We start from the raw sequence: 17755 nt of genomic DNA, 5'->3' as shown, positions 1-17755 counted from the left end.
CATGAATTCATCAAGTGACAAGAAATCGACTGTCGAGGGCTCCTCCAGCCTTGGATGTTCATCTGGCACTGGCCATTCTTTAGATAGTCAACATCCACATGGTCTCAGAACACTCACATAGCTTCAAACACTATGGTAATTGATTATGCACAAACTTGAGTAGGGAAAATATCTAAAGGACTTGAGAGATCAAAGAAAGCCCCCCTTACAATGCAATCTAGCACTGCTTTACTCAGGCCATTGCAAGAATGACCGGCCGTAATATCCCCTTAGTTCGCAATAATGGTAGGTCCCGAAAAGGTGTAAATTACAAGAATGTCGATTCTTTCCACACTAACAAGATCTTTCGTTGACATTAACAAGCTCGTGTTGAGCCGAAATTTCATGCATTAACTGCGAGTCTACGATTAACAAAGTAATTAAGACGCCTTATCCATATCACCAGTATCAGCGACTCGTCATAAGGATCTATGTAAAGATTGAAGATCTAACAGCCTGATCTATCGTCTGCAAAATTTGTGAAGTTTTTGTTTCTTTTCGAGAAAAATGGGTATATGGAATGAAGGACAGCAACGATCACATTGGCAAAAGGCTAGTTGCCAAAGAGAACATAAAAAAACATATGCTGATTCGACCCAAGTTGAGCCAATGTCTCCCATACTCAAGTATGGTCAGAAGAATCGAACAAATTCAACGTACCCAAGAAGACTGGGAAGCTTTCCTTATTGGACTATGAGCAGAAGTTTTAGAGCTTCACAATGTGAATTGATATGGAAGTTTTCGGTGATCGCTGTGGACTTCAGAAAGACTCATCTGATAAGCACCAAATTTTGCCAATATGGCATGGTGAAAGTCTGATAATTTACGATAATCCTCCATTTCGAACATACTTCCGCGAATTGAACGAAAGGCTTTTCCGTTTCCATTCTATGGGTGGCGCAAGGTTAATCTCATTTAGTAAGAATGCTTGTTGATTGAAATCCCCTTAAATGACTCTTAGCACTGGCTAGGAAAGGCGATGGTAATATTCGATGCGAGGAAGGTAGCAGTTTTAGAAGTATATTGGAATAAACTATTGAAGACATAACCAAAGATAACAAAGTCGTACGGAATAACGTATTTTCTTAATAGGCTGAGAAATCGAAACGAGCAATTTGACTACTGGACCAACTACAGAAAGTCCAAAATCGGGAGAGATGACAGGGACGGACAGGAATACGAATTTTGCTCAGGTTTACCTTTGATTCGATAGTTACATACTTCTATGCAACCCAAACGAATCTAATTATAAGCTAATGGAAACATCGTCGTCGCATTGCATTGAATCAATGCCACATTTGCACGCGGATGTCGGCATTTGATATGCAACGAGGTTCAATGTCATCCCCGGAAAAAACTGGCCATCCAATCACACACTCGTTCATTCCAATCTGCCAAGATGGTAAAATAGTCGCAGTGTTTCCTGTCTCTAAGATGGTAGGCTGATGCGCGATCTTATAGGTTAATGATCACGGCGGCTAGAAGGAATTTGACACTTCGGCGGCAAAAAAGCGTGTTGGCCATGGATATGTTCCGATGTTCCATATATTGAAGTAACATCGAGAGGGTGTGGAAGAGATAGAAAAGATCAACTTGATCCTTCATCTCTTCATGGTTGTTGTGACTTCATCTCTTTTCGAGAAATCAAACACACGGAATAATATCTAGAAAAAATAAACAAGTCATGGTTCGAATGATTTTGGGAACAACAGCGGGTATGTACCAAAGAAATATTGGGGCTTCGCTTCGGGGCTGTTAGGCCCGAGCGCCTCACCAACAAGGGGCGGAATGACGCTGACAGCTTCTGAAAAGTATCGCTAGTTCTTTCCATAGTCAATGCCATATCAACAACTGCAGCAGGATTCGTTGCACATGATACCAGCGTCACATTTGCTCTCAACATACCAGAGAAAAATACGAACAATGATCTATATTTCAGCATATCAGGTCCGAGCAGTTGCTCCTGGATAGTAAGTTCGAATCTTCAAACGAGCAAATTGTTCCATCTAATCGCATGAAATAGGCTGTTGGCATGGGTTCAAACAAGATGAAAAACTCCCTTATGTTTATGATGTATGCCGATTCCACCGGAAAGAATGTAACTCTCAGTCCCCGGATAGCTTCCGGGCAGAATGAACCATCGCATACCAAAGACATTGTGGTTGAATCTCTTGCCGGCACGGGGATTTCCAACGACACTTTCACGTGGAATGGGAGATGTCTAAACTGTACCTCGTGGAAAGGAGGATCCTTGGGTTCGACCAAAAATCAAAACGCAACTTTCATATGGGCAAATGGACCGCCCGGAACAATCGAATCAAACTCATTACACGCCGATGTCAAGAGACATGATTCTTATGGAGTTTTTTCCATGGATTTATCGAGCGCGGTGGGTAAATCAGGTGTACCTGCCGTTCCAACTTCGAATTCCAAAGGCACTATCCAAATTTCTGAGAAAGGGGACGGCCAGATTTCATCAACTGCACATGCTGTTCTGATGGTTTTAGTATTTGTTGGACTTTTGCCATTGGGTATCGTCATTTTGAGATTTCTAAATTGTCCCAGGTGGCATGCTCTCCACCAAACCATATCTCTTGCAATTGCACTTATAGGAGTTGGATTAGGCGCGAAGTTGGGTACACTTTACAATCGGGTATGGTAGATTTTCTCGGTGCCTGATGATCACTCTCTAACATCATTATAGACGAAAGGTTTCCAATCTGGACATCAAATCTTCGGCCTTATGATTATTGTAGCCATGATCGGACAATGGGTCTTTGGATTTCTTCATCATCGAATGTACAAGAAAACCTCGGCCACCACCAAATTTGCCCCCATACACGTTTGGCTAGGTCGCGTTATCATCCCGGCTGGAATTATAAACGCCTTCATGTAAGTCCCCTCTCATTCACCCATAAATCAAAGCTAACACAAACCCAGCGGTTTCCCCCTCGCACTCAATACCAAATTCGACTGGGCACTTCTAATCTGCACACTTCTTATGGTCATCATCTGCGCCCCCGTTCTCTTCTGGGGCTACAAACGTCGCCAAGCAAAGAAAGTCGAAGATACCACAGCGGAAGTAGAAGGATACGAAGCAGAGCCATGGAGAAACCCGCAGGCGCAGTATGATATCGGTCTCAACCACATGAACATGAACATGAATATGAATATGAATATGAATATGAACCCCAATCTAGGTGTGCCTCCACCATATCATGCAGGAGAACATCAGCAGCAGACCTCTCAACAAAGAATACCAGGCCAATCGTCGCATAATATGCCGGTACAGCAGGGGACGCAGTTTGTTTGAAGATTCAGATCGATTCTGCGAACGGGTTTGGGATATCCTTGATTCCTTAATGGGGCAGAAAATTCAATTGGGGTGATGTCTGGAATATTCAAATATAGCAAATAAGATATATGGTGTGTTTAAGGGTCGAAGGAATGGTAGTCATTTCCACAGGGTTAAAATTTCGGGATATCGAGGAAAGATAATGCAACATAATGGCGGCGTTTTATTTGGGTCATGAGCCGCGGAGGAAAAGGGTTATACATCAAGGATTTATGTAAGGACTGGTTGCCAACATAAAATAGGGTGGCGTTTTGGAGTATTTGGCCATACTTTCTTCTATGAATGCAATGGAACAGTGTGCAATCGAAATCTTACATTGTCGAATCGTCAGAGCTTTCAAGCGATCGAAATGATACATATGCATAGAACAGTCAAATCACTCACCCCAAAATACGCAACTCGTTCCGCATATGTAAGGTATGTAACTGGCATCTATTTTTCTCTATCCTGGATGTGTTTTTTCGAAACGGCTATATCAATTCTCCTTTCGATATGCGTTTCTGATATCATATCATTTGATACCCCCCTTTAATCCTTTCAAACCCACCAAAATCAATTAAACATTAAACCCTAACTCTCTATTCCTAAACCTCGCCTCCTCCTCGGCCTCTCTATCTCCCTCCAGAATAATTTCATGTCCATCCCCCTCCCTCACAAACGTACTCGCCAAACAAGTCACTCCTGCCATTCCCGCCAAGACCCAAAACACGAGTCCTACATACCCATGACTTAATCCCACTCCATAAAGATAACCGCCTAGAGCAGGTCCCACGGTTCTCGCCGCACTACTGGCGGTTTGTCCAATTCCGTGAATAGTACCAAGAACGGAGGGATGTGGCGAACAGTTGTTAATGAGGATTGTAGTTGCTGGGCCGGCGAAAGTACGAGAGATGGTTTGGATGAGGAGGACGAAGGTCAGGGAGATCCAGATTACGGGACCGGTTTTTTGGGATGGAGGCGGGGATGCGGATGGGATTAGGGAGAGAAAAGGGGCGAGGGTGTAGGCAATTGGGAATCCGTAGAGGAAGATGCGCCAACTGCGGACGGTGCCCAGACGAGCGTTTACTATAGGGTATAAAAATAGTTGCATCGTAATGCCAATCATCCCTAGAATAGACATGGCGAGACCAACATCGCGAGGCGGAAGACCAATTCCACCGGTAAATTTAAAAGGTGGATGCGGGGTGTAGTCTGCAGGCAGAGATTTTAAAGGTTGGGAGGGATTGTAGACGGAGGTGCTAAGGAATGAGTACCAGATGCTCTGGAAAGTTCCCATCGAAAATGATAGTAAGGCGTGGGAGACTAAAGTGCATACCACATTATATGTGAAAATTTGACGGAACGGTAGTCGATTACTATACCGGGGAGCAACGCGCTTGGGGGATTTAGGTGTAATTGGAGTAGGTCCGATAGTTGGCGAAGAAGCAGTGCTTGAAATAGCAGTATACTCACCCTTACTATTATTTCCTCTTCGGAGACGACGGAAGAAACACTTGACAGCTCGGCCGGCATTGATGCCCCAATCCTCTTTGTGGGCATACATTTCATGTGTCTATATGAATTAGCAAAGCTTCACTTCACGCAGAGACAATGAGAACTCTTACTTCTTCTAAAGCAAATATGACCGCAAGAGAGGCGGAGGCAAGGAACAAGGCACTAAGTAAGTTTGGAGGTGCATACGGATATTTTTCTAGCCATTTTATGCCTCCAAATATACTTGGGTAACTTCCTGCTGGATCAGCCAAGATACCACCCAAGATTGGCCCAATGATGGTTCCGATATTACCACACATGGGTAATATCAAGAAGGCACGACTTTGGTATCTGGACACTGTTAGTGATCTATATGTTAGATGGAAGGAGATACAAAATCCTTACTTCTTTTCCTTTACAATCTCGCTAATCATGGTTCTCATTACACCTACATTTCCGTTGAGTGCACCACCGATCATTCTGAATATCAATGCTTGCCAAAAGTTCTGTGCAAATCCAAACCCCAAGCAAGAAATTGCAGTACCACTGAGTCCTATCAATAGAACTCTCTTTCTACCTGATCGATCCGAAAATCGTCCCCATAACATAGCAGTAGTTAACTGGGCCAAGGCAAATGAACCAGCCATAATACCTGCCTGGGATGCGATGGTTGAATCTGGCAGTGAAGGATCGAAAGATTTTAATTGGTAGAATATATAGCTCTTTTGTACATATTAGTGTCTTATACTATTTCAAGGATTGAATATTGAAAAAAAGGAAGCATATTCTAGTGCTCTCAAGATTGGATTTGAAACTTACCCTCAAACTAGTCTGTACAAGGGGCTCGGATAACCTCGCGCAGGTAAGAATAGCCAATTGTCTCTTATGCGGCAAACTACTCCAAGCTACAGGTCCCTCCTTTTCTGGCTCTGTAGCTGGGATCTCGATTTGTAGATCTTCATTGTTCTCTTCTTCTATAACAGATTCCCGTCGTTGTGAAGGGTTCTTTCCGTGTACTTGCTCTCCGGTTTTGATTGGTGCGTATGCATTGGTTCGCGACACGGTACCATAAGAGATTCCACCATCATTACTGGCATTTATGGACGTCTCCTCATTGGCTTCTTCTCCTGCCGGATGTCTTTTTCTGTTCCGCGATTGACTTTTTGGGACATCCGAATCATTTGAACTTTTAGAATCATTGCCAGACATTTTTGCGGTCGAGTTCGAGAGGATCAGGTAAGCGGCGCATACAAAAGCAACAAGGGTTGGCAAGATGGTGCAATGCTACTCAAGGTATTCCAGGCCTTATAAACAAAACTCCAAAACTTGTGAAGAAGGTCAAGACCTGCAATTGACCCAACTCCAACAGAAAAAAGTCTTACGCAACATAAAGAGGATTGACCGCCAGTACAGCCGCAACCAAGGGTCCTTTAAATAAAACGTTCCCGCAATGTTCCCGGATCGAGAGATCCGTAGTAAACTATTTCAAGGTTTGATTGGTTGGTGGTGAACATTGCACTATAGGGCCCGGGACCGAAAATTCTGTCATTGAGAAGAAAGGTGACGAATTTATTACACAGCCACAAAGCGCTTTCGATACTATAAGATGCGAAGTGAACATGTGCTATAGTATTTCGTTTTCTTCATCGTCAACCATGCGATTGCTACTTCTACGTACCTAAGTTAGGACAGACGCGGTGGAAACTTCGGCAACAAACTTGGATTCCGGCGTGGTAACATCATAACATGATGGACTCGTAGAACATCAATACAAGCCGGCAATGGGCACTAGCAACGTTCGTTATGTTAGCATTTTCAATGTAGTTCTTGAAATGTGATCATAGGAGATTGAATGCATCAAAACTCATAGTGGTTCACCCAGTGTGAAGTTTTGAGTGCAAATTTGCCCCTTTTGGAAATTTTGGAGGCGAAGAGTTTGTCGTTTTCCGTGACGTCAACTCCTTACACAGAAAAACTCTCTTCGATGGCATCGTGTTGTGATTCAATGCTAGATCCCAAGGTTTGCAAGTTATCTCGCATTATTGCACACGATTTGTCTGCTCAGTGTGGAATCCGAATGCCTCGAAGAGAGAGGGGTCTGGTAAAATTTGGGTTAGTTTGGCAGGTTCGGTTTTAACATCGCTTTCCCAAATAGGCAAATTCTTGTTGCGGTCATTGAAGGGACGACTTGTGTCTACTTGTTGTGTGTCTATCTATGACACTCGTACATGCGTTCATATATTGCTTCAGCGTCGGGACTGATGCTTGTGTCGTACCTGCCATCTTTGAATCTCGAGAAATTTCTCTTCAACTGTCTACAGCTCATGTTATTCGTCTTCTGATTTCCAAAGAAAATGGAGCTCTTTGCATCATGCACCTAAAGTCTTAAGTCTTAGCCATTCTTAAAATCTCTTTCGAGTGTGCGACCAACCCAGTTCGGCCCAACAATTATTTAATGCTCATCGATCTACTTAGGTGGTCAATTGAGAAAAGATCTCCTTCACATTCCCCATCTGTCATCGCCACCATGCCAAATAAAAAGCCCAAGAAGCCTTTCCAGGTGTACGAGGATCGTGACGCCACTAAACCAGAGTTCTGTTCTGGCGATTTCCTCTGCTCCCTCTGTTTCAAAGACAGTACAACTCTAGGTCCTTGTACAGCATGCTGTACAGGATGTCCAAATTGTGGTACCCTACTTAATGAATCATTGAAACAAAAGCAAAGTGCATTAACTGAAGATATGGTTGCGCATCTCACCAAGTCCGAATCAACAACGAATTCGCCATTCCAAATCTCATCTAACGGCGAAATTCTGACTACTACAGGCAGTAGCCAATCTATTGGCACTACAGATGCAATCAAATCATCTCCGCCATCTTATATCTATGACCGGGGGCTCCCTCCAGACAACGGATATCAAGCATCCATCCCTACAACTCCCACTCGATCCCAATACGTTTCTAAAAACAATAGCCCAGCTTTGCCTACTCGTCGTAGTGAATTCCGCTCGCCCATCAGCCAACAACAACACAGCCCACATGTTTTCCAACGCATCATACAAACCCGCCAGCCTTCTCGCGACAGCAAGAGCCTATCTTTGACTGGCAGCCAAGATTCGCTAATACCGATCCCACCAGCTGTAACGCTCATTGGCCAACAACGAAGCCCGAAAGCGTCTCAGAAGAGTATTCGAACTCATGCTGATAAATTAAGAGCTGCTTTAGCATGTCCAGTTGATGAACTTCCCCAAATAAAGTATAAGTCTTCGAGAAAGACTCCTTTGAGAAAGAAGATAGGAATGCTTTTCAGAAGAGTTCAGGTAAATTGAAGTGCTCGATCCAATACACCAAGCGAACACTGACTTTCCTTCGTAGGACAAATTCGAGGAGCCCTTGGTTACAAGCAACCATCAGCTGATTAAGAGCAATGATGATGATTTGAAGTGATTGAGAGATCAATAATGTAAGTCTAAGGCGTTCAAATGCCAATTTACAGCCACAAAGTCACGCCAATCCCAACTGTTCACTCTAACCCGATGTTTAAAGGCCCATATCACTAACACCAACTACAGGTAAATGATGAACCACACCAGAAAATTAAAGGAGAAACATTTTGGAGCAACAGAAGATGTACTGTTTACAGCGAATATTTTGGTGGGGCTTTGTCGAAGAAAGAATATTGTGTATGATATACCCAACCAGCGTTGAAGTTTTAATGATAATATCAATTGCACACTGATCCTTTTTGAAATGTAATTGCGGCCATAATTGCGGTCTATGGTACGTAATAGGCTGGCTATATGAAATATCTGATTTAACTTACTGGCTGGAGAGATCATGGTATTGTACTACATATATAATACAAGATTACAGTCTCAAATGCAACACTGGAAGTAAAGAACTAAGGTGACTGGTGACCCTCAACCCGATAGATACCACTGAATAAAGTCACAAAATTGGGGTGAAAATACACATGACATATTCAAGGAAAGTTTGTATAGTGATTAGAATCAGACGGGCCGAGGCTTTAGTATGAATTGATTTCAAAGCCAATTCGTGTCTGCAAATATATCCTTGGTCATCCTAAACGCCAGCAATGCTACGCTTTTGTATTCCTGTACCTGATTTTCATGATTTCGACGTCTCCTATATCTTCATCCCTTCAAGTCTTGAATCATTCCATGTTCCTGAAGGCTACCCTTCTTATCCCTAATCCTATGCTCGGTAACGTACGAATGTCAAGTATTCGTGATATTCATTCTGGGGCTTTAATCCCCCGTCTTTGCTCTTCCCAGAACCCCATTCGTAAGCCCCCTTAAATCTACCAGTATTATCATCGTCTACAATAACTTTAATTTTCCAGTGATCTGATCAATAACGCTCTTTGGCGCGGGACCAATTCCCAAAACAGTATGGCTCCCACTCGCAATTTGCGTTCTACCCGCGTCCGCAATCTGCTCGGCCACAACCCCCAAGCTAATAGCTTGCGCCTGTAGGATTTGCAATTCGTCTTCAGACTTTACTTGTAGCGCGACCTTTGCCTGGCCTTCCCGTTCCCAGCGTCGAAGAATCAATGAATTGGCAGGCTGGCGAGAGATAGTTTTGTAGCAGGCGAGAGTGGCGTGGGAACATTGTGCGGCGATTTTTCCTAGAGAGTGGGTTGTTAGATCGTGAGGCATTTAAATATTTGTAGCTAGAATTGAACCAATAACACACCTTTTGTCATGCCCAAATCCGTTCTCACAACCAAGACTAATTTACATTCTTCTCCGGTGTCCACGGGTCCGCGCTCACTCTTCTCCTGCTTCTTCTCACTCTTTTTCGCAGTCTCGTTTTGCGTTGCTCGCAATCCATCTCGTCTATCGGCTTCTAACCCATTGGACCAGTTGGGCGCATGGTCTAATATAGAGGCATCGATATCTTCCTCCTCACTTTCTTCCTCATCGTCGTAATTCGCGATTCCTCGTTCCTTGGGTGCTCGCGGCATGAAAGGGATTGGGAAGAATCCAAGACTAGACGCAATTCCAATCATATATCCACTGAGACCGGCTATGATGGCGGTGCCGATTAGCATGGCCGTGGGAGTGGGTGGTGCACGCATATCTGCCATGTTTTCTTCTGGAAACTTTCCGATTGCAAGGCTTAATGCTGAATAAAGAGATAGCTGGCAATTCCTAAACGCAAGGAAAGTTGGATGAAGTGAAGCTGCAGGGATTATTTTTGTGGAAGTCTCGGTAGCTCCCTCTCTGCCATGTCTTACCTCGATAGGTTACGTTGTCAAGCTGTCGAGAAGTTCCAGCCTTAAACATCAGGGATCACGTTCTAGAACCTCGAAAGCTTGGGATTGTCACATTCATTCTGAAAGCCTCAAAATTCAACAATTCGGCGCACCAATTCCGGCCCCCGTGTTGCCTGGACTTTCGGGGCTTCAAAGTTGAGATGTGCAACAAATTAAATGGGAAATCGCACGTCGTCCGGGATTGTTTTAACCTTCCGCGAGTCTGGTTTTCAAGGCTGCCAATTCCTTCTTTCGTTTACGTTGCTTGTTTTCTGCTTCTTGTTTAGAGGTAAGGTTATATATCATATATGTGCGATTGGGATTCCAATCCTTACCAATTGCTACAGCAGCATCATGATTGAAATGCGAAAAGTACTTGGAATACATATTTCGGAGATCAGGTGCAGCACAATTGGAAGAGAAGACAAGGCCTTCGTGTAAAGAGGCCTATGTTTGTAAGAGCACGAGTAACTTTGTGCCTACAATTGGATGATAACCTCGACTTCAATTGACTGAAAACCGGTCATATTGCCCGTGTTGATTTACTTCATTGGCAGCCAGTGTTGTACAGGAGGAAAAGAGAACCTCGTTGTGGGAAATGTGTTCGAGCATTTGATTTCATATATATGATGAGAGCAGCCTCCGTTTTCACGTCTATTTCATATGGTTATACCTCGCACCGTCTTCGAATTCGGATTTCAGTATATACTTACATTGAGGGCAACCGGGGATTCAATCTTCCACTCCCTCATCGTAGGAACAATGGGGCCTGAATGCAAGTAGCCCCAATTAGTTTGGTGCCATTTTTGGTCCCATTTTCTTCTGCTACTTTCATCGATCATTCTGGATAATCCATCTTGTTTTCTAGGATTTGTTCTCTTTATTTTAGTTCAAGCTTTTGATACAACTTGACCAAGAAAGTTCTACAATACTATCATCATCTTTGAACGTTTTTTGTTATTCATCATCGTCTGGTGATACAAAGGCAGATCATGAGTCTTTTGGATAACTTCTTTTGCTCATAAATAAGTATTCATAGACATTAAAACTATAGAGGGTAGGTGGCGTGGCCATGTATCCCAATCATTATAACAATTTTCATCTACGAGTGCTCTATGAACAACAAGACAATGCCATCTATTGATATTAGATGAAAGTATAATTGTCCCGATTGATTCTAACAATCATCATGTTTCACTTCACAATGACAAGACAGCATATTCACATTTTTTGCCTTATCTGAATAGTAATAACTTTCCCTTTTTCTGCTTTTGTCATTGCAATATAAACTCCTTATATAGATAATTCATACACTTTGCTTTCAGGATGATATAGTCTAAGTATGAGCAGTTCGCGGGAATAGTTCCCAACAAAGCAGGTAAAACGTATATTGAAAGCTGCCTTTCCATCAAATCTATGATTCAAGGATGTTCAATCTGCCGCATCGATCAAATAGAAGCAACTGGACTTGGATATTATAATTGATCGCCCAAAGTTAAGGAGGCCGTATCATCCAGAAGAAACCTGGGCGGCAAATTTGTTTGACCTGCTACCTACTGGCATAGTTGAACTTCATTCAATAATATCTTTCTAAGCTTCGAAAGCGGCAATGGATCAAGTAATAGTTATTGATGATGATGATGCTGTTGTTATGGTTGAAGATGACGATAGAGACGAGGTGGTGTTTCTAGAACGAGGTAGGTTAGCTCGCCCTAGTTTTGCTTGCTCTCATTCTTTTATCTCACAAGTATATCTGTGCTAATACCTCGCAAAAGCTCCCAGTATGTCCCCAACACACTTTTCCATCAGCCTCAACATTAGAAATCGACCCTCGCGTCTAAAGCCTAGAGAGTACTACCTCACAGAGTCAACGCTTAGATCTCATTCCGAAAGTTTTCCTGCACCCGATCATTCGGCTAGTTTTCCTCTCATTGAATTGACGGCTACTATGACTTCCAATAGCACGAAATCCCAGGAAAGCAACAGCCCTAGAGAAAGAGTTTGCGGTGTCTCAGCTACTCCTCCAGGATTCATACTTCAAGACGAGGGATACGAATCATTAAGGCCCGGGAATATCACCGTTGAAGCATTAACCAATCAGGAAACATCACAAGACCGCATTCGTCTCTTAAGACGTCCGGATACTGAAGAAGGCCCTTTCAGCCGTGGCAACGAAATGGTTGCCAACTCTCGGAACACGTCTTATACTCATTCTATGCTCGAGCGTCGCTCTTCCAATGGAAGTTTAATCTCGATTTCGGATGATGGGAACGGAAACGAAGAGAAAATGTCTACTGTCCAAGATATGACTTTGCGAACAGATGATAACACCGTCATGATCGAAGACAACGATGACTTAGAATTTAAGCTTGAATCTCAACTCCTAGAGAAACCCGAGTTTGAGTTCTTGCGCTCTGTTAGCGTAAGTAGAGAGCCGAAATCCCAGCCGAAACTTAAAGTCTTTCCATTACGCAATCCTCCGATCGTCAGCCCTTATTCCGAATGTGAAACGTATTTGCACGGAAAGCTCATCTTAAGACCAGCGAAAACGGTAGAACTGGAGGACGGCGATTTTATTTACATTAAGCACATTGTGAAGTATATCAAGCCTGAAGACAGTCATGACTCTAGTGTTGCCAAAACTCAAAATTTCTCCATTACCATTCGAGGATTTCGGTTACAAAGATGCAAGTACCTGAACGGCATGCTGGAAAAGAAGATGAACGAAGTCTGCCTATGTTACGAAATAGACTTAGATGATCCACGGGTACCAGAAGAGCAAAGTCTTGTCGAAGTACCTTTGAGCTCTGTGAAAGCTCCACGTAGTCTTCGTTGGACAAATCACACTTACCCAAAGTATCGCAACCTGAATCGTGACGCTACCTGGACTGATCAAGACACGTACAATGAAGGGGGGCTTACTGTGCGCTGGAAATATACTTGTAAATATGCATCAGCCTCAGCTAGAGAAAAGAATACGTATGCAGAGAGAACTCTGGAGCGGATCACGGAGGAATGGCTTTCTTCAGTACATCAAAGCACGCAATCATATCTGGCCTCAAATACCAGACTTCGAACCGAATGGCGCGGAGAAACAGTTGCTGGTGGCACTCATGTACCAGAATGCTATGATGTTGACGGAGAAGAAACATCGGTCGAAGTCCGACAAGCTCGAAATTCTACCGTGGTCGAAGATAGCAAAAGTCGACCTGAAACATTCATAATCGTCGACGAGGATGACGATGAAGATGACGATGGTGCTTCTTCGCCTGCTATATCTCAACAATGTGAGGTTGGTGAGCTAAAAACCAAACGCAAGTCAGATTTCTCGTCCTCTTCGGATCGAGATAGTGACCAAGAAAACAGCAAATCAGCAAAAAGAGCCCGCCAAGTTCCCGAGGACGATATCGAAAAGATTAGGCGGCGTCTAGGTAGGATGAAGCTTGAGTTCAACGGTAAAGAATACATTAGACATTCTTACAATATCGGGATATTGTCAGAGACAGTTCCAAAAAGCGGGCCCGAAAGCAAGCCGACCTACAAACAACAAATTCGTGACACGGAAAGACCAACTAGAGCCTTTCGATCTAACAGAAGTGTTCTACCAAGATTGAGGGGTCGCTTAACTTCACCAAGAAACAGTGCCCTTAAAACTCAAGCTTTCTATCCTGAGGCTAGTGTTTCACTGCCCTCATCTCCAGCTCCATCACCAAGCATTCCTCCTCAAATCGAAATATCTTCATCCGAGTTAGCCTCCCCGCCTTCTAGCGGAGTTATCGACCTATCGTCCCACCAATCCCGATCTTCCTCGTTAGTTCCAGCTCACAGCCCAAGACCGCCTCCACTCAGTGAGCCACTCGTTCTGGCTCCCGGACAAACCTACACTTACGGTGATGCATTCTGTGGAGCAGGTGGTACCACACGTGGTGCCGTCATGGCAGGTCTCCGCGTAAAATGGGGTTTCGACTTCGACCAGCACGCCTGCACAACATGGCGTCTCAATTTTCCCGGCGCGACTTGCTACGAGATGTCCTCGGAACGTTTCGTATCTCTAGCTACTCCTTCTCCGTGTTCTTCAAACATTCCTAATGATGTCAAAGTTGATATTCTTCATCTTTCACCTCCGTGTCAGTATTTTTCACCTGCGCATACAGTCGAAGGAAAGAATGATGAAATGAATACTGCGAGTTTATTTGCTGTGGCTGCAGTTATCAAGGTTGCAAAACCGAGGGTTGTGACGTTGGAACAGACATTTGGGATCCTATATCCGAGGTTTAGAGGATATTTCTCGAGTCTGATATGTATGTTCACTAGTTGTGGGTTTTCGTTGAGGTGGGCCATCGTGCCTTTGGCTCAGTGGGTGAGTTCCTCCTACTGTCTATGCTTAGCGAGCTCAACTTATTGACTAGTCATTCAGGGGCTCCCGCAAAGAAGATTTCGTCTGATTATTATCGCATCATGGTGAGTTCTCTTGAGGAGTATTCCATTCTTACAGCTTTACTAACAGCCTCTCAGCCCTGGCGAGCCCCTTCCCCCCATGCCACCACCAACACACTTCTCACATCCCTCTCCCAATAACACCAAATCCTTTAAAACCGTTTTCCAAACTCTCCACGAAATCCCCAAATCGGCAGAAAATCACTCACCTCACCTTCTTCCGGAAAAAGATCTCAAGCCATACGATTCCCACGCAATTCTTCCACGCACAATGACGACCAGCGGTGGTGATAATTGGCATCCGAGCGGAAAGCGAGGATTTACTGATCGAGAATTCGCTTGTTTGCAAGGGTTTCCGTTGGAGCATAAGTTCGGACAAAATGCGATCAAAAAACAAATTGGGAATGCGGTGCCGCCGGTGGTGGCAAAGGTGTTGCTTGAGGGGATTAGAAAATTTATGGAGAGAACAGATGGATTTGCGAGGGATGAGGGGGATGGGGATGGGGATGGGGACGGGGACGGGGACGGGGACGTGGATAATAAGATGGAAATTTGCGAAGATATCGACATGGACAGAGTGCACATTGAGGATATTAATCATCGAGGAGAGATCGTAGATCTTATTAGCGAAGCTGGCGATACGGATTCGGAAACAAAAGATAGGAAGGCTTTGAGTGAAGAGAGCTGTGATGAGATCAAAATTGTCGAGGTCGTGGAACTGGGAAAGCATATTGTTGTTGATTAGGTACCTAGTCAGTTGAGAATCTCAACTTGAGATGAGAGTACAAGGCGCGGGAAGGCGTTTTCAAATTGCATAATTAGATTAATATTGTTTGCCCTTTACTATCTGGTCATGCTTTACAAGGTGAAATAATAAATTCTGGCTTGGAGTGATGTATTCGTATATTGAGGCTTGCTAGTGGTTGCAAAAAATATTAACATCAGACTTTGTAATTCAAAGGTTGAAAATGACTCAACATATTTTCAATTTAGTATTTCTGAAATTGATGTTCATAGGATTGTTCTGAATGACTTTATATAATTCTTTATGTTGAAGCTCATAATCTAACATAGTATTCAAATTGAGAGAAAATCCCAAAAGTGGAAGTGGGAATGGGACTAATGAAGCCGTGGAGCCGGACTCTACGAAAGTGAAATAAGTGGCCAGCCAATTGCCCGAAAACATCTTAGTACCTACATAATGCAACAATTGAAAAATTAAAGACAATTTATTACAGCCATTGGGCTGGCGCTCTGTGCTTGAGTGTCAAGAACTGGCTCCCATGGCAAGTTGTGAGTAACGATGTATTCACAGAGGCCAGCACATTTGATATTTTTCGCTTCTACCATTTGCGCAAAATATTAGTGTTAAGAATCAACACCGATTCGTTCTGGCAAAGTCAACACATATCAGACTTGGCCAAATTTGGATGGAACCCCCTCTCAGGATCTCTATCTGATTCGAGCATCTACAGGACGATCTAGACGACAACACCACTTGATGTTCTGAACTAGACTAACAATGTGAGCTATTACTCAACAATACAAAACTGCATCAGTAACAGCCATCACTGATGGACATCAATGCCGGTGAACAGTAATATAACAACAGCTTGTATTGGGTATTTTAAAACTTGTATTCTTACATATTTGCCTCGTCGTGCCAACCTAGCCATGTCACCAAAACCCCATTTGAGCCATCCACAGTAGCGATCCAAAATCCTTGATCCCGCTACTGTCATTCTATACGCCAATGCAGTACCAATTCCATATCCGAGCCACTAACTCACGCTCTTGTAAGTCCCCACATGAAGATCAATTGTACAGGGTATGAGTAGATAAAAAGAAATTGTGTCCTTCGGCTCTTCTGCGAGCGTGCAACGGTTTGCATGGTCCCTCGCTCATCAGTTGCATTTTCGGGAAGTAATACGTATTTTAAGGATCGCAACTGTCATGACTATGTCAGAGGCATGAAGAAATGGCGTTTAGAGGGTATACATACCAGAAACAAAGCGTTGGCGAGAAAAGTGTAACTGAAGACAGTCCACCCAATCCAACCGCCAGTTCCCTTTCCACCATTGATGATCTCACTGACAACTAAGGTGGCAATAACTCCAACGAACTTATATCCAGAGTAGGCGACTAAATCGAGTAGCTGAGATTCATTGGAAATTGATAGGAGGTAACATCCAAGCTTCAATCCCAGAATTTCAATAAACACAATGAAGAATGCCCATCCTGCCGTTGATCCAAGAAGTTCGGGTTGAAAAGCTCCTCTAAGGCCGGCTAGAAGTGTGAAAAGGAGGATATAAGTTACAAGTGCCATTACTGTGAAGAGGTCAATTTATGAATTTCGCGCGCGGGCCATTAATCATACCTGGAATATACATATCTGGACTATTGAGATCATCTCTTGGAGGCAAAAACCACCCCTCTTGACCACTGGGGCCAATCGATTGTTTCCTTGACCAAGGCTTATGTCTCCATGGAAATAGGACTAAAAATAGCTTGTTGACCACATATCCATTAGAGACGTTGAAGTAATGTTTCAGCGCCGAAACATTGACATATCGATTAAACTATCTAGTTGTCAGAGCTTCATCTCCAACACATATATCCTCGTATACTAACGTTTTGTTCCACATATTCTGTTCCATGTTTTAAAGCTGTTTGTCCAACTTGGAATCCCATTTGCGCCGTAGGATCGTTTATGAAGCCTCCATATGCGCCGAATGCGCCAGCATTCCCTTGAGCTTGAGGTTGATACGGGTTTCCATAGCTTGATTGATGCTGTTGTTGTGGCATTGGGGGAGGTGGTGATCGTAGCTGGGGGACTGTAGAGACATGTTGAGGCACTGGGTGATGGAGAGGAGGAGAGTTTGCTGGAGGGAAATTCCCATAGTTTGGTCTTTGCATGTTGGAGGTCTGACAGAAGTAGACAAATAGTGTCAGCTGCGATTAATAGTATGCGAAGTGGAATGATAAGGGGGTGGGAAATGGTATAGCTATCATACAATAAGTAAGAATCGCGCCTACGTCGAACACATTTCCATAAAGCATGCTTTGGGTGGCTGCTATTAGCAGATTGGGCGGCCGCTTTATCAGTCGACGTTTATCGGCTTATCGGTGATGCTTGGCACAATCATTCTGCGTACTTTTAGAAGAAAGTGTCCA

At 43.6% G+C, this 17755-nt stretch overlaps 6 protein-coding genes across 7 annotated transcripts; 3 read left to right on the top strand and 3 right to left on the bottom strand.

Annotated features, from left to right (window-relative positions):
* Window positions 1-1515: 1515 nt before the first annotated feature.
* BCIN_09g05090 (hypothetical protein) lies at window positions 1516-3791 on the top strand. The gene is made up of 5 exons (XM_001551652.2): window positions 1516-1754; window positions 1852-2009; window positions 2063-2692; window positions 2744-2931; window positions 2980-3791. The coding sequence occupies exons 1-5, from the start codon at window positions 1724-1726 to the stop codon at window positions 3350-3352; spliced, it is 1380 nt and encodes a 459-aa protein (XP_001551702.1). The 5' UTR covers window positions 1516-1723; the 3' UTR covers window positions 3353-3791.
* Window positions 3792-3814: 23 nt separating this feature from the next.
* On the bottom strand, window positions 3815-6339 carry BCIN_09g05080 (hypothetical protein). Its single transcript, XM_001551651.2, has 4 exons — window positions 5687-6339; window positions 5273-5589; window positions 4999-5218; window positions 3815-4946 (listed from the first exon to the last, which is right to left on the bottom strand). Exons 1-4 carry the CDS (start codon window positions 6074-6076, stop codon window positions 3951-3953), a joined length of 1923 nt encoding a protein of 640 aa, XP_001551701.1. The 5' UTR covers window positions 6077-6339; the 3' UTR covers window positions 3815-3950.
* A 657-nt stretch (window positions 6340-6996) lies between these two features.
* On the top strand, window positions 6997-8599 carry BCIN_09g05070 (hypothetical protein). The gene is made up of 3 exons (XM_024695197.1): window positions 6997-8186; window positions 8242-8329; window positions 8439-8599. The coding sequence occupies exons 1-2, from the start codon at window positions 7323-7325 to the stop codon at window positions 8311-8313; spliced, it is 936 nt and encodes a 311-aa protein (XP_024550990.1). The 5' UTR covers window positions 6997-7322; the 3' UTR covers window positions 8314-8329; window positions 8439-8599.
* A 60-nt stretch (window positions 8600-8659) lies between these two features.
* Bcpth2 lies at window positions 8660-10331 on the bottom strand. Its single transcript, XM_001551649.2, has 2 exons — window positions 9583-10331; window positions 8660-9514 (listed from the first exon to the last, which is right to left on the bottom strand). Exons 1-2 carry the CDS (start codon window positions 9974-9976, stop codon window positions 9207-9209), a joined length of 702 nt encoding a protein of 233 aa, XP_001551699.1. The 5' UTR covers window positions 9977-10331; the 3' UTR covers window positions 8660-9206.
* An 817-nt stretch (window positions 10332-11148) lies between these two features.
* BCIN_09g05050 (hypothetical protein) lies at window positions 11149-15435 on the top strand. The gene is made up of 4 exons (XM_024695196.1): window positions 11149-11841; window positions 11920-14504; window positions 14562-14605; window positions 14660-15435. The coding sequence occupies exons 1-4, from the start codon at window positions 11754-11756 to the stop codon at window positions 15324-15326; spliced, it is 3384 nt and encodes a 1127-aa protein (XP_024550989.1). The 5' UTR covers window positions 11149-11753; the 3' UTR covers window positions 15327-15435.
* A 737-nt stretch (window positions 15436-16172) lies between these two features.
* Bcyif1 lies at window positions 16173-17676 on the bottom strand. Of its 2 annotated transcripts, XM_024695195.1 has the most exons (5): window positions 17596-17676; window positions 17213-17506; window positions 16959-17160; window positions 16584-16909; window positions 16173-16529 (listed from the first exon to the last, which is right to left on the bottom strand). In XM_024695195.1, exons 2-5 carry the CDS (start codon window positions 17495-17497, stop codon window positions 16368-16370), a joined length of 975 nt encoding a protein of 324 aa, XP_024550988.1. In that variant the 5' UTR covers window positions 17498-17506; window positions 17596-17676; the 3' UTR covers window positions 16173-16367. The 2 variants fall into 2 exon arrangements, with proteins under 2 accessions (XP_024550988.1, XP_024550987.1); XM_024695194.1 differs by having other exon boundaries at window positions 17213-17676.
* Window positions 17677-17755: the final 79 nt, after the last annotated feature.

This window comes from Botrytis cinerea, chromosome 9 (genome assembly GCF_000143535.2).
Source record: "Botrytis cinerea B05.10 chromosome 9, complete sequence".
Lineage (NCBI taxonomy): Eukaryota > Fungi > Ascomycota > Leotiomycetes > Helotiales > Sclerotiniaceae > Botrytis > Botrytis cinerea.
The sequence above is the reverse complement of the archived record's forward strand: the minus strand, read 5'-3'. Positions and strand labels throughout refer to the sequence as shown.